This window comes from Corythoichthys intestinalis, chromosome 12 (genome assembly GCF_030265065.1).
Source record: "Corythoichthys intestinalis isolate RoL2023-P3 chromosome 12, ASM3026506v1, whole genome shotgun sequence".
Classification (NCBI taxonomy): domain Eukaryota; kingdom Metazoa; phylum Chordata; class Actinopteri; order Syngnathiformes; family Syngnathidae; genus Corythoichthys; species Corythoichthys intestinalis.
The window spans coordinates 8,263,138-8,276,454 of NC_080406.1; the positions used below are offsets into that span (position 1 = coordinate 8,263,138).

General features: G+C 39.7%; 1 protein-coding gene across 1 annotated transcript; it reads right to left on the reverse strand.

Moving 5' to 3' along the window:
* Positions 1-1,562: 1,562 nt before the first annotated feature.
* Positions 1,563-2,485, reverse strand: LOC130927577 (TLR adapter interacting with SLC15A4 on the lysosome). Its single transcript, XM_057853516.1, has one exon. The coding sequence runs from the start codon at positions 2,436-2,438 to the stop codon at positions 1,563-1,565; it is 876 nt and encodes a 291-aa protein (XP_057709499.1). The 5' UTR covers positions 2,439-2,485.
* Between the last annotated feature and the right edge of the window lie 10,832 nt (positions 2,486-13,317).

Here is a 13,317-nt window from a genome sequence, read left to right on the forward strand (position 1 = left end):
CACCCCCTCCCCCTGCACGTGCCTGACCATCACAAGCCTTTCTCAGTCCCAAAACAATTAGTGCATGACTCAAGACCAAAACAGGAAGTAACTATGATCGGTTACTGTGGAAACAAACGCGTAGTGGGAACCTTTCTAACATTTTCTATTCAAAATGCTCTTCGTATATGACTACAATATTCTTCATTTTATACATATCACGAGTCAATAACAAAATGGTAACGCACAGACACTAAGGAAACTAGCTCTAATCAGATTACTGGTTGGGAAAAATGAACGCTTTAGATTGCTCGTTACTGAAAAAAAGATTATAAGTAATAAGATTACAATAACGCGTTACTTAGTAACGTGTTAGTGACAACACTGTATATCTCAAACCATTTCTCCTCTTTGAGATAAATTGAATGGTCATTTAATCCATCCCAAACACCAATAAACTAGGGTTGTCAAACGATTAAAATTTTTAATCGAGTTAATTACAGCTTAAAAATTAATCGGAATTAATCGCAATTCAAACCATCTTTAAAACATGCCATATTTTTCTGTAAATATTTGTTGGAATGAAAAAATAAGACACAAGATGGATATATACATTCAACATACGGTACATAAGTACTGTATTTCTTTATCATAACAATAAATTAAAAAGATGGCATTACCATTATAACATTCTGTTAAAGCGATCCATTGATAGAAAGACTTGTAGGTCTTAAAAGATAAATGTTAGTACAAGTTCTAGAAATTTTATATTAAAACCCCTCTTCATGTTTTCGTTTTAATAAAATTTGTAAAATTTTCAATCAAAAAATAAACTAGTAGTCCGTTATTGTTGATGTCAATAATTACTTAAACAATGCTCATGGGTGCTGAAGCCTATAAAATCAGTCGCACCCAAACGCCAGCAGAAGGCGGCAAAACTCCGAAAAACACAACAAGTACACCTCTCACTGTGCTGTCATTTTAATCTGTTTGAGCGGGACATATATGCGTTAATTGCGTCAAATATTTTAACGTGATTAATTTAAAAAATTAATTACCGCCCGTTTACGCGATAATTTTGACAGCCCCACAATAAACCCAACAAAAATGACTTTTATGTGGAAAATTAACACTTAGTGCCATTAAATTTCATTTATTTGCATCAATGAACATTGTGCTGCTCCTTCTGGTAAGGGTATCTTGGCCCCTTGGGGGCAGTAAAGTACAGATATGGATAAACTACAGTACAGAGAGTTGGTTACAATTTCTTAGTAAGATTCAGTAGTATCTGTCATTCTTTACAAAGGTTGACAAATTCAGGCCTTTGAGGACTTTTATATACATGTCTATGTGTTTTGCTTCTCCATTTGCATTCAAGCTCAAAATACCAAACTGCTGACTGTTTTGAAACGAGTTGGGTCACCTGCTAACATAGTGTTAGTATCTCAAGTTTTTGCTCACAAATCGAAGCAAAAACATCAACTGATATACAGCCCTTAACTCTAAAAATCTGTAAATCGGGTGTCTTAAACCTCAAGGCTTCAGCACTCTGCAATTATGACTACATAAAAGCATTCCTAGCTTCATTGCTCTTTGTGTTGGTTTACATGCTCCCTGGAGGCATCACTGGAGATCTGAAGGACCGGTGTGCTGATCTCGCTTGACTCCACTTCCCCAGCCACCCTCAGAAAGCACGACAGCACCATGTCCTTGGCCACACCGGCCTCTAGATTCCCATCTCGGCTGAGCTGTAAGGTGATCTGGTCTAGGCTGGTCATGATCATTTCTGAGCCCAGCAGAGGGCAAACGGGGCCAGAATTCCTGGCCATGTTCTCCATCATGTACTGCTGGTACAGATCTAGAAGCTTCTGTTCCAGGTAGCTGTTTAGAAGGGAGTTGGTGAAAGGTCCTTCTCGCCCTTGTAACAAAAAGCTCCGATCTCGACCACTGCCGTTTCTCCAGTGATTGGAGCCCCCCCTGAGAGGCAGCATTAGGGCAATCTGTGCAGCTCCACGTGGAGGAGAGTCCTCGCCAGGCGGGGGGACATCACATGACTGTAAGAAGGGACCGACTGCCTGGGCGTCGACATGCACCTGCTCCTCAACGTTGGCTGATAGGGGAAGAACCTGGTCACCACCGATGTGGAGGTCACTGTAGTTCTTGCAGATGCTCTGGCAGAAGGACCGAACAAGGAAAGTGGTGTCACCCCCAGAGCGGGGAGAGGAGATTTGGATTCCTGGAGAGTTTTCGCTGCCTTGTCGGGTTCTGCACAGATCCGTAGACTCCAGCTGGGAGACTTCTGGAAAACTCTCATTTATAGTGCAGCCCCCCTGCTCCGAGGGATTGCGATGAAGGCGCGAGGAAGATCCAACGGTAATCTCCCGACTATCACGGCCTGGGAGGTACGATTCTTCTGCTTCTCCATAGGCCATGCTCAGCAATTTCACTTCAGAAAGCATTTTTTATGCAATGCCTCACTGTGTGGCAAATGTATCAAAGAATTAAGAAAAAGATCAAGCACTGGCAGAGACCATAAAGGAAATGAGGGAGCGGGAGAATTTTTGTACCTTAGGGCACTCTCTGTGAATCTATTACTCACTCCAATAGTGATACGGTAAATGGTGTGCGTAGTTTTATGCACCACTAGGAGAGGAAGTAAGATTCTTTTTTTTAATAATCACTCTTCCGCTTTCTTAATAAGCACTGCTGCAGCTGTTGGTTACCTCTACCAAGAAAAGTTCAATGAAATTAAGGGGGATTCAAAGGAGAGAACTGCAGTAAACTGTGGTTTATAACAGGGAACTTGAAAGATGCGAAAAGAAAAAATCTTTGTGTTTTGAATGTAAATTGCATTGATTTCTTAACTCTCATGGCCTCATTCCTCAGTGAGTGCACAGAGCTGTTTTACTTTTATAGGGTACCAAGGATAGAAATACATGTATTCTTGAAAGATACAGTGGGGCAAATAAGTATTTAGTCAACCACCAATTGTGCAAGTTCTCCTACTTGAAAAGATTAGAGAGGCCTGTAATTGTCAACATGGGTAAACCTCAACCATGAGAGACAGAATGTGGGAAAAAAAAACAGAAAATCACATTGTTTGATTTTTAAAGAATTTATTTCCAAATTATAGTGGAAAATAAGTATTTGGTCACCTACAAACAAGCAAGGTTACTGGCTGTCAAAGAGTTCTAACTTCTTCTAACGAGGTCTAACGAGGCTCCACTCGTTACCTGTACTAATGGTACCTGTTTTAACTTATTATAGGTATAAAAGACAACTGTCCACAACCTCAGTCAGTCACACTCCAAACCCCACTATGGCCAAGACAAAGGAGCTGTTGAAGGACACCAGAGACAAAATTGTAGACCTGCACTAGGTTGGAAAGACTGAATCTGCAATAGGTAAAACGCTTGGTGTAAAGAAATCAACTGTGGGAGCAATTATTAGAAAATGGAAGACATACAAGACCACTGATAATCTCCCTCGATCCGGGGCTCAATGCAAGTTTTCATCCCGTGGACTCAAAATGATAACAAGAACGGTGAGCAAAAATCCCAGAACCACACGGGGGGACCTAGTGAATGACCTACAGAGAGCTGGGACCACAGTAACAAAGGCTACTATCAGTAACACATGCGCCCCCAGGGACTTAAATCCTGCACTGCCAGACATGTCCCCCTGCTGAAGAAAGTACACGTCCAGGCCCGTCTGCGTTTCGCTAGAGAGCATTTGGATGATCCAGAAGAGGACTGGGAGAATGTGTTATGGTCAGATGAAACCAAAATAGAACTTTTTGGTAGAAACACAGGTTCTTATGTTTGGAGGAAAAAGAATACTGAATTGCACCATACCCACTGTGAAGCATGGTTGTGGAAACATCATGCTTTGGGGCTGTTTTTCTGCAAAGGGACAAGGAAGACTAATCTGTGTAAAGGAAAAAATGAATGGGGTCATGTATGGAGAGAATTCGAGTGAAAATCTGCTTCCATCAGCAAGGGCATTGAAGATGAGACGTGGCTGGGTCTTTCAGTATGACAATGATCCCAAACACACAGCCAGGGCAACAAAGGAGTGGCTTCGTAAGAAGCATTTCAAGGTCCTGGAGTGGCCTAGCCAGTCTCCAGATCTCAACCCCATAGAAAATCTGTGGAGGGAGTTGAAAGTCCGTGTTGCCCAACGACAACCCCAATGGTTGAGGTGTACCCATGTTGACAATTACAGGCCTCTCTCATATTTTCAATGAGGAGAACTTGCACAATTAGTGGTTGACTAAATACTTATTTGCCCCACTGTAAATGTTAGTATGACTTATAATAATGTGAATTAAAACCCCTTTTAATGTTTTCGTCTTAATAAAATTTGTAAAATTAGTTTAACTAGTAGGTCGCCGTTGTTGTTGACAAAGCAATGCACTCTGACGTCACGCTGTAAGGCTTTCACAGTGTCACTCTTTAGCTACACAAACATGTAGTCAGTTCTGCCCTTCCAATTTGAATCCGAGCTGAAAGGTCATGAGCAGGGCAGCACTGTCGATTTTCTCAAAACGAGCAGCAAAAGCGATTAATCAAAGTCTCCAACAGGATTGGAACCCGCGTTTCCCATGCAACAGACAAGCGCTAAGACAGTACTTCTCAAATAGTGGGGCGGGCCCCCCCAGGGGGGCGCAGAGCGATGCTGGGGGTGGCACATGAGACCTTGGGGAACATACATTTTTGTCATACTAGAATAATGTGTAATTGCACATCCACTCAGTGGGTGGCAGTGCCCCTCTCATTTTTAGCGTGTGCGCAGTATTTTTGAACAAAACAAGAGCACACAGCAAAGGGCTCTGGAGATATGAAAAGCTTAGACAAGAAAATATGACAAAGCATATGTGGCATTTAGCTTTTGGCTTTGACTTTTAGTACAGTGGGAGATGAGGAAAGACATTACTGTTTACTTTCGCAGCAGACAGCAGGATTTTTTTCTTTTTTTAGTGAGTGCCAGATATTGCCAACAATCCTCCCGCTTTGTTAGTGTTACATCAGTAAACCAGCGAGCACTGTCAGCATCATATAAAGTGGTATACCAAGATGCTCAGTGCAAAATAACCCCACACCATAGCAAAGGAGCTGATACTGCCTGCAGCAAAAATAAAAACTGTCCCTCTGTCCAATGACACGGTCCTTTTGTTGTATTAATTTTTGTATTTCGGTCTAATTGTTCGACATATTTGCCCTGCAATTGGCTGGCAGCCAGTTCTGCCCTTCCAATTTGAATCCGAGCTGAAAGGTCATGAGCAGGGCAGCACTGTCGATTTTCTCAAAACGAGCAGCAAAAGCGATTAATCAAAGTCTCCAACAGGATTGGAACCCGCGTTTCCCATGCAACAGACAAGCGCTAAGACAGTACTTCTCAAATAGTGGGGCGGGCCCCCCCAGGGGGGCGCAGAGCGATGCTGGGGGTGGCACATGAGACCTTGGGGAACATACATTTTTGTCATACTAGAATAATGTGTAATTGCACATCCACTCAGTGGGTGGCAGTGCCCCTCTCATTTTTAGCGTGTGCGCAGTATTTTTGAACAAAACAAGAGCACACAGCAAAGGGCTCTGGAGATATGAAAAGCTTAGACAAGAAAATATGACAAAGCATATGTGGCATTTAGCTTTTGGCTTTGACTTTTAGTACAGTGGGAGATGAGGAAAGACATTACTGTTTACTTTCGCAGCAGACAGCAGGATTTTTTTCTTTTTTTAGTGAGTGCCAGATATTGCCAACAATCCTCCCGCTTTGTTAGTGTTACATCAGTAAACCAGCGAGCACTGTCAGCATCATATAAAGTGGTATACCAAGATGCTCAGTGCAAAATAACCCCACACCATAGCAAAGGAGCTGATACTGCCTGCAGCAAAAATAAAAACTGTCCCTCTGTCCAATGACACGGTCCTTTTGTTGTATTAATTTTTGTATTTCGGTCTAATTGTTCGACATATTTGCCCTGCAATTGGCTGGCAGCCAGTTCTGCCCTTCCAATTTGAATCCGAGCTGAAAGGTCATGAGCAGGGCAGCACTGTCGATTTTCTCAAAACGAGCAGCAAAAGCGATTAATCAAAGTCTCCAACAGGATTGGAACCCGCGTTTCCCATGCAACAGACAAGCGCTAAGACAGTACTTCTCAAATAGTGGGGCGGGCCCCCCCAGGGGGGCGCAGAGCGATGCTGGGGGTGGCACATGAGACCTTGGGGAACATACATTTTTGTCATACTAGAATAATGTGTAATTGCACATCCACTCAGTGGGTGGCAGTGCCCCTCTCATTTTTAGCGTGTGCGCAGTATTTTTGAACAAAACAAGAGCACACAGCAAAGGGCTCTGGAGATATGAAAAGCTTAGACAAGAAAATATGACAAAGCATATGTGGCATTTAGCTTTTGGCTTTGACTTTTAGTACAGTGGGAGATGAGGAAAGACATTACTGTTTACTTTCGCAGCAGACAGCAGGATTTTTTTCTTTTTTTAGTGAGTGCCAGATATTGCCAACAATCCTCCCGCTTTGTTAGTGTTACATCAGTAAACCAGCGAGCACTGTCAGCATCATATAAAGTGGTATACCAAGATGCTCAGTGCAAAATAACCCCACACCATAGCAAAGGAGCTGATACTGCCTGCAGCAAAAATAAAAACTGTCCCTCTGTCCAATGACACGGTCCTTTTGTTGTATTAATTTTTGTATTTCGGTCTAATTGTTCGACATATTTGCCCTGCAATTGGCTGGCAGCCAGTTCAGGGTGTCCCCTGCCTACTGCCCCGAGTTAGCTGGGATAGGCTCCGGCACCTCCGCGACCCTCGTGAGGAAAAAGCAGCATGGAAAATGAATGAATGAATGTTCGACATATTGTCCTAATGAGTTAATGTTGCTAATCAATTTGAATTTATTTATCATTTATTGATTTTATCAAATTTTATTTTTCAGCATCAAACGGTCAAAAATGTATCTTGAGTGTATTTTTACAGAATGGATGTTTTTTGTTGTTTTTTTTTACACTTTATTGTAAGTTGCTCTATATTACGTTTTTCTTTAATATTAAAAAGAACACAATGTTGTGCAGAGTTGTACCTATAATAACACAAATTTTATATACAAATAATACAGTATATTTACAGTGGTGGCAGAGAGTTGAGGGGGCGCGAAACGTTTACATCTTCCTAGGGGGGGCGTAACAGAAAATAATTGAGAAGCACTGCGCTAAGACAACAGGACTATACTTCTGCATGACGTTGGAGTCATAATTTTCCTTATAAAGAGTTATTTGACCTATTAGCTGCAATCTGTAATATGTCCTCATATGAAAACCAACAAATCCGGTCTGCAAATGCAGAAGCAAGCAGACAACAATGACAGGACAAAACCTGGTCTCAAACACCAATTTTCTTAGATTTTATCAGCGTACAAAAACAAGGTTCTGCTTTTCTTAACATACTCACCGAACCTCTGGGGTTCGATAGAACCAAGGTTAAAAACTATTGCTTATACTTAACCCTATTGGGATACGGGTATATTGTGGATTGAATGAAACGGTCATTGAAGATCCCATTGCCCACTTTGGAGAGATAGTAGCTAGTTGCCTTGTTTGCATAAGAAGCTGACGTAAGCCTTCATTAATGATACAACACGACATCTTGTGTTTCCTGCGCTGTCTTTTGTTGGAGATTGCTTTTCTTATTCTCCTTTCTCTTGGAACTCTTCTTTCTTAGCCTCTTAGATGGAGCCAAGGTTTTTTCTGTGGTGTAAAAGTCCCCATTCACTCAAGCAATGTTACATTTCTGAAATGGCGCTGACTTTTTTAGGTTCAGATTTTTAAATGATGCACTTTCAACACTCTCGGAGGAAATGGCCACCTGTGGTTTCATAACAAACGTCGCGCTTCTGTTTTAGCGGTAACCGGTAGAAATTTAATTAATTATACTTTGTTGAACAGGAATGAGTTACTCTCAGATGGTATTTGGATTTGATGAAAAATCTTATGTGGAGTAACAAAAATAAAAGCAGGGAATGAGCAGTTAAGGATTATTGTCATTTGATTTTGATGAAATGAAACTGCACGACTAAGTGGATGAGTTCATTAGATTTAAAAGATTTGAATATATTAAATTGGATTTTTCATAGTAACTAAAATATGTGAAAACAAGATCATTCGCAATGAAACACTTCTATCGGGAAAGGAATAAAAATCATATTTGACAACGATATAGTTTTTTAAATGGTTGTTTTGCTAACTTGAAGTGTGTACCTTTAGATTTTGTAAGATCATTAATAAAGAGATTCTTTTTTTTTGTGTGTGTGAATCCAGGAAAAAGAAAGTTTGGACCTTTTTCACCCCTTGTACAGCAGTGATTAAAAACAATTGTCATTGGCAGACACATTGATCGTGTGTTGCAATGTTGTTTTGGCAGCCCTTTTAAATTTCATCCTAGTCTTTTGGACGAAAATTCTTATTAGTCTTAGTAATATTTCTAGTTTTCACTGACGAAACTTAGACAAATCTTGTTTAGTTTTCGTTCGTAAAATGTAGAAGTTTTAGTTAAAAAATATAGACCTGGACAACACCAACTGTTTGTGGAAAAAGAAATGTTTGAGAAAATGTTTAAAAGTTTAAGACGACGCTCACCATGCTAAATGCTAATGCTAACGCGAATGCTACGCTAATGCTACAAGTTATATTTGCACTGCAAAAATACACCTCCTTAAAACTAGCTATATTGCTTTGTTTTCAGTGAAAATTTACTAGAAATAAGTGAAATAATTTGCCAGTGCTTCTAGTTTTTCTTACATTTCTTGAAATAAGAAAAAATAGCTACCTGAAAATAAGACGAACAGACTTTTTTTTAAGCAATAAATTAGTTTATTTAATGTTTAAAAAAAGCTTGTTTGTCAACAATGTTATTAATTTAAGAAAATCTGTTTTTCAAAACGTTATTTGAAAGCAAATTGTTCTTGATTTAGGTGAAAAATTACCAACTTTCAGATGTACAGTGGGGAAATAAGGATTTAGTCAACCACCAATTGTGCAAGTTCTCCTACTTGAAAAATTTAGAGAGTCCTGCAATTGTCAACATGGGTAAACTTCAAACATGAGAGACAGAATGTGAAAAAAAACAAACAGAAAATCACAGTTTGATTTTTAAAGAATTTATTTCGAAATTAGAGTGTAAAATAAGTATTTGATCACCTACAAATAAGCAAGATTTCTGGCTGTCAAAGAAGTCTAACTTCTTCTAAAGAGGTCTAACGAGGCTCCACTCGTTACCTGTATTAATGGCACCTGTTTTACTCATTATTGGTATAAAGGACACCTGTCCACAACCTCAGGCAGTCACACTCCAAACTCCACAATGGCCAAGACCAAAGAGCTGTCGAAGGACACCAGAGACAAAATTGTAGACCTGCACCAGGCTGGGAAGACTGAATCTGCAATAGGTAAAATGCTTTGTGTAAAGAAATCAACTGTGGGAGCAATTATTAAAAAATGGAAGACATACAAGACCACTGATAATCTCCCTCGATCTGGGGCTCTATGCAAGCTCTCACCCCGTGGCGTCAAAATGATAACAAGAACGGTGAGCAAAAATCCCAGAACCACACGGCGGACCTAGTGAAAGACCTACAGAGAGCTGGGAGCACAGTAACAAAGGCTACTATCAGTAACGCAATGCGCCGCCAGAGACTGAAATCATGCACTGCCAGACGTGTCTCCCTGCTCAAGCCAGTACACGTCCAAGCCCGTCTGCGGTCCGCTAGAGAGCATTTGGATGAACCAGAAAAGGACTGGGAGAATATGTTATGGTCAGATGAAACCAAAATAGAACTTTTTGGTAGAAACACAGGTTCTGGTGTTTGGAGGAGAAAGAATACTGAACTGCATCCAAAGAACGCCATACCCACTGTGAAGCATGGGGGTGGAAACATCATGCTTTGGGGCTGTTTTTCTGCAAAGGGACCAAGAGACTGATCTGTGTAAAGGAAAGTATGAATGGGGCCATGTATCGAGAGATTTTGAGTGAAAATCTCATTCCATCAGCAAGGGCATTGAAGATGAGACGTGGCTGGGTCTTTCAGCATGACAATGATCCCAAACACACAACCAGGGCAACAAAGGAGTGGCTTCGTAAGAAACATTTCAAGGTCCTGGAGTGGCCTAGCCAGTCTCCAGATCTCAACCCCATAGAAAATCTGTGGAGGGAGTTGAAAGTCCGTGTTGCCCAACGAAAGCCCCAAAACATCACTGCTCTAGAGGAGATCTGCATGGAGGAATGGGCCAAAATACCAGCAACAGTGTGTGAAAAGCTTGTGAAGAGTTACGGAAAACATTTGGCCTCCGTTATTGCCAACAAAGGGTACATAACAAAGTATTGAGATGAACTTTTGGTATTGACCAAATACTTATTTTCCACCATGATTTGCAAATAAATTCTTTAAGAATCAAACAATGTGATTTTCAGTTTTTTTTTCCACATTCTGTCTCTCATGGTTGAGGTTTACCCATGCTGACAATTACAGGCCTTTCTAATATTTTCAAGTGGGAGAACTTGCACAATTGATGGTTGACTAAATACTTATTTGCCCCACTGTATATACAGTATAGAGATCTGAGCCAATAAACAAACACAAAAAAAAGAAAATTCATTGAATGCTTAATGTAATATAAAACTGTGCAGAATGGAAAAAACAAGCAATAAAATTGACTGCACTGTAAACAGAAGTTTAACAATGTCCCAAAACTTAGCTTAGTTGCGAATTGTAAGTAACTACCAGGTGCATACCCCCACCCACTGTAAAAGAGTGTGTGGAACCCATTTGAAGGCACGCTGCTATCACTGTCTGTTGTTGTTGTTTTTTGTTGTCAATATCTTGTTCACCTGCCTAATCTTGCTTGTACCCTTGGTACTCCCTCTAGTGCTCAATAACGGTATAGTTGCACGAGCTTACTGATTGCACCGGAGGCATCAAAACGAAACTATCAATTCAGAATAAAAACAAAACAAAAAACAAACAGACAAAAGTAACGTATAACACAGGCGACAATTTGAAAAGTAGTGGAGTAAAATCTAGTGAAGTAAAAAGTACCACTACATATTTGTACCTCAAGTACAGATACAAAAAAAATGTACTTAAGTACACTAACGAAGTTACATTCCACCACTGCCCATATGTGAATGACGTCTCACAACATTTTAATCTCAAGTGTAAAAATGGTTTGAACTCAAGGCAGTGGCGGAACAAATGTCAGCAGGGCCCAGGTGTGATGAGCATAAACGGGATGCCCCGAGTGGACCGTCCATCGTGTGTATAATGGGTTGCGAGTGGACAGTTATTCACCAGCCCCCCAAGACGATCATCCGGTGTTTGTGTGTGTGGATTTTTTTTTTTTGCGGGTTCCTCCAGACAACCGGGTGGCAGAGATATTTTAACACTGAAATACTATATTACAGCTTCATGCGTCATCTTACCTTTCTGTTTGAGCCTCCCCTCGCGCAACCAAGCCCACTTTACGCCCGCAAACTGTGCCCCTTAGAGGCCCAGGCCCAGTCACATCCCCGGGCACCCTCCTAAGTTCCGCCCTGACCCAACGTGAATTTCAAATTTTACCTCTTCTGTTCACTTCTGGTTCAATTTTTTGTCCCATGTAGTTTATGATTCTGTTTTATACTGAGATGGTCAGCGGAACATTATTCATTTATTTGGTCTAAATTTTAATGTAGTGCTACAACGATTAATCGATTTACTTGAGTAATTCGATTAGAAAAAACCTACGAATTAATTTTTGCAGCTTCGAGTATTCGTTTAATTAGAATGGCGTTGTAATGGTCTGTTTTGAAAGTGTTTGCATTTCGTTTTATTGATTTGGGTGGACACATTGCCCCTCTAGTGGCAACAGTGAATATAAATCATTTCATCTCGTTTTTGTTTGAGCTAATGTTTTTTTTTATGCATTCGTAATTAGTTTATAGGTATATTTAGCCGTTTTTTTGTGGGAATATGTGTTTGAACCATTTGTTAAGAGCTTTGTAAAAAAAAAAAAAAAAAGTTGGCATTTTATAGCATTGAAGCTAGCAGACTTGCTTTATAAGTTAGCTCTTTTGCTGTACTTAGATCCACATTTATTTATTTATTTATTTATACTGTTTGAGGCTCATCTCGGGTATTTAAATTTTTTTTTGTTCCTTATCCGATTACTCGAATTTTCGAACTGGTTCATAGATTAATCGACTACTAAAATAATCGATAGCTGCAGCCCTACTAACGATACTACTAATTATAAACTCATTCCAATTCACAACAGAAGTAAACAGCATGTTTTTCTGTTTTTTAGTTGTATCGTAGAATATATTAGAATGATTTCCTGACCAATGATTTGATAATTATTGTATTGCCATATCGTCAGATCATCATTATCGTAAGCCCTGTACCGTTCAAAACTTTGGGGTCTAAGCGACCCCAAACTTTTGAACCGTAGTTTACATAATAAAAAATCCCATATGATACACTATGGTTCAAAAGTTTGGGGTTGCTTAGACCCCAAACTTTTGAACCATAGTGTACATTCTACTGCTTTGAGTATTTGTTCGATTGAAGTGACGTTGTAATTGTTTGTTTTGAAAGTGTTTGCATTTAGTTTTATTGATTTGGGTGGATACACTGACCTCTAGTGGCAACAGTAAATACGACATAACTCAATTAACATGGATGAAGCCAGCTGCTCCCTGTTAAGACCAACATAAGGTAAGTTTTAGTTTGAGTAAATATATTTTTTTATGCATTAGTAATTTAGATAATAGGTATATTTCGCTGTTTTTGGCGGATTATGTCTTTGAACAATTTGTTAAGAGCATTGTTAAAAAAAAATTTTTTTTTTTTAATAAATAAATAAAAAACTAGGATTTTATAGCATTTAAGCTAGCAGACTTTTGCAGTGCAAGTTAGGCAATTGTTCCTTTGTTGTACTAAGATCCTCATTTATTTATTTTAAGCTGAGGTATTTTAATTTATTTTTAAACCAAATTGCAATCCTGCATAATTTGCAGAAACACTCGGGAATTTTATTTTGGATTCGCATTTAATGCTCTTTTGAAAGTGCAATCTTAGCATGCCTTGGTTTTACATCTCCTAAAATTGATTCTGTAACACATTAAATGTTCCAGATGATCTGATTACTCGTTTTTTCAAACTAAATAGTTGATAGATTAATCGACTACTAAAATAGTCGAGAGCTGCAGCCTTATTGTAATGTAATGTTTTAGCATAACAGTTAAAATCAAAGATGTCCCGATCGATCGGGATGCGATCGGGTCCGA

Coding starts and splice junctions, on each gene's coding strand:
- LOC130927577 (XM_057853516.1), bottom strand. CDS start 2,438: ATGCTTTCTGAAGTGAAATTGCTGAGCATGGCCTATGGAGAAGCAGAA.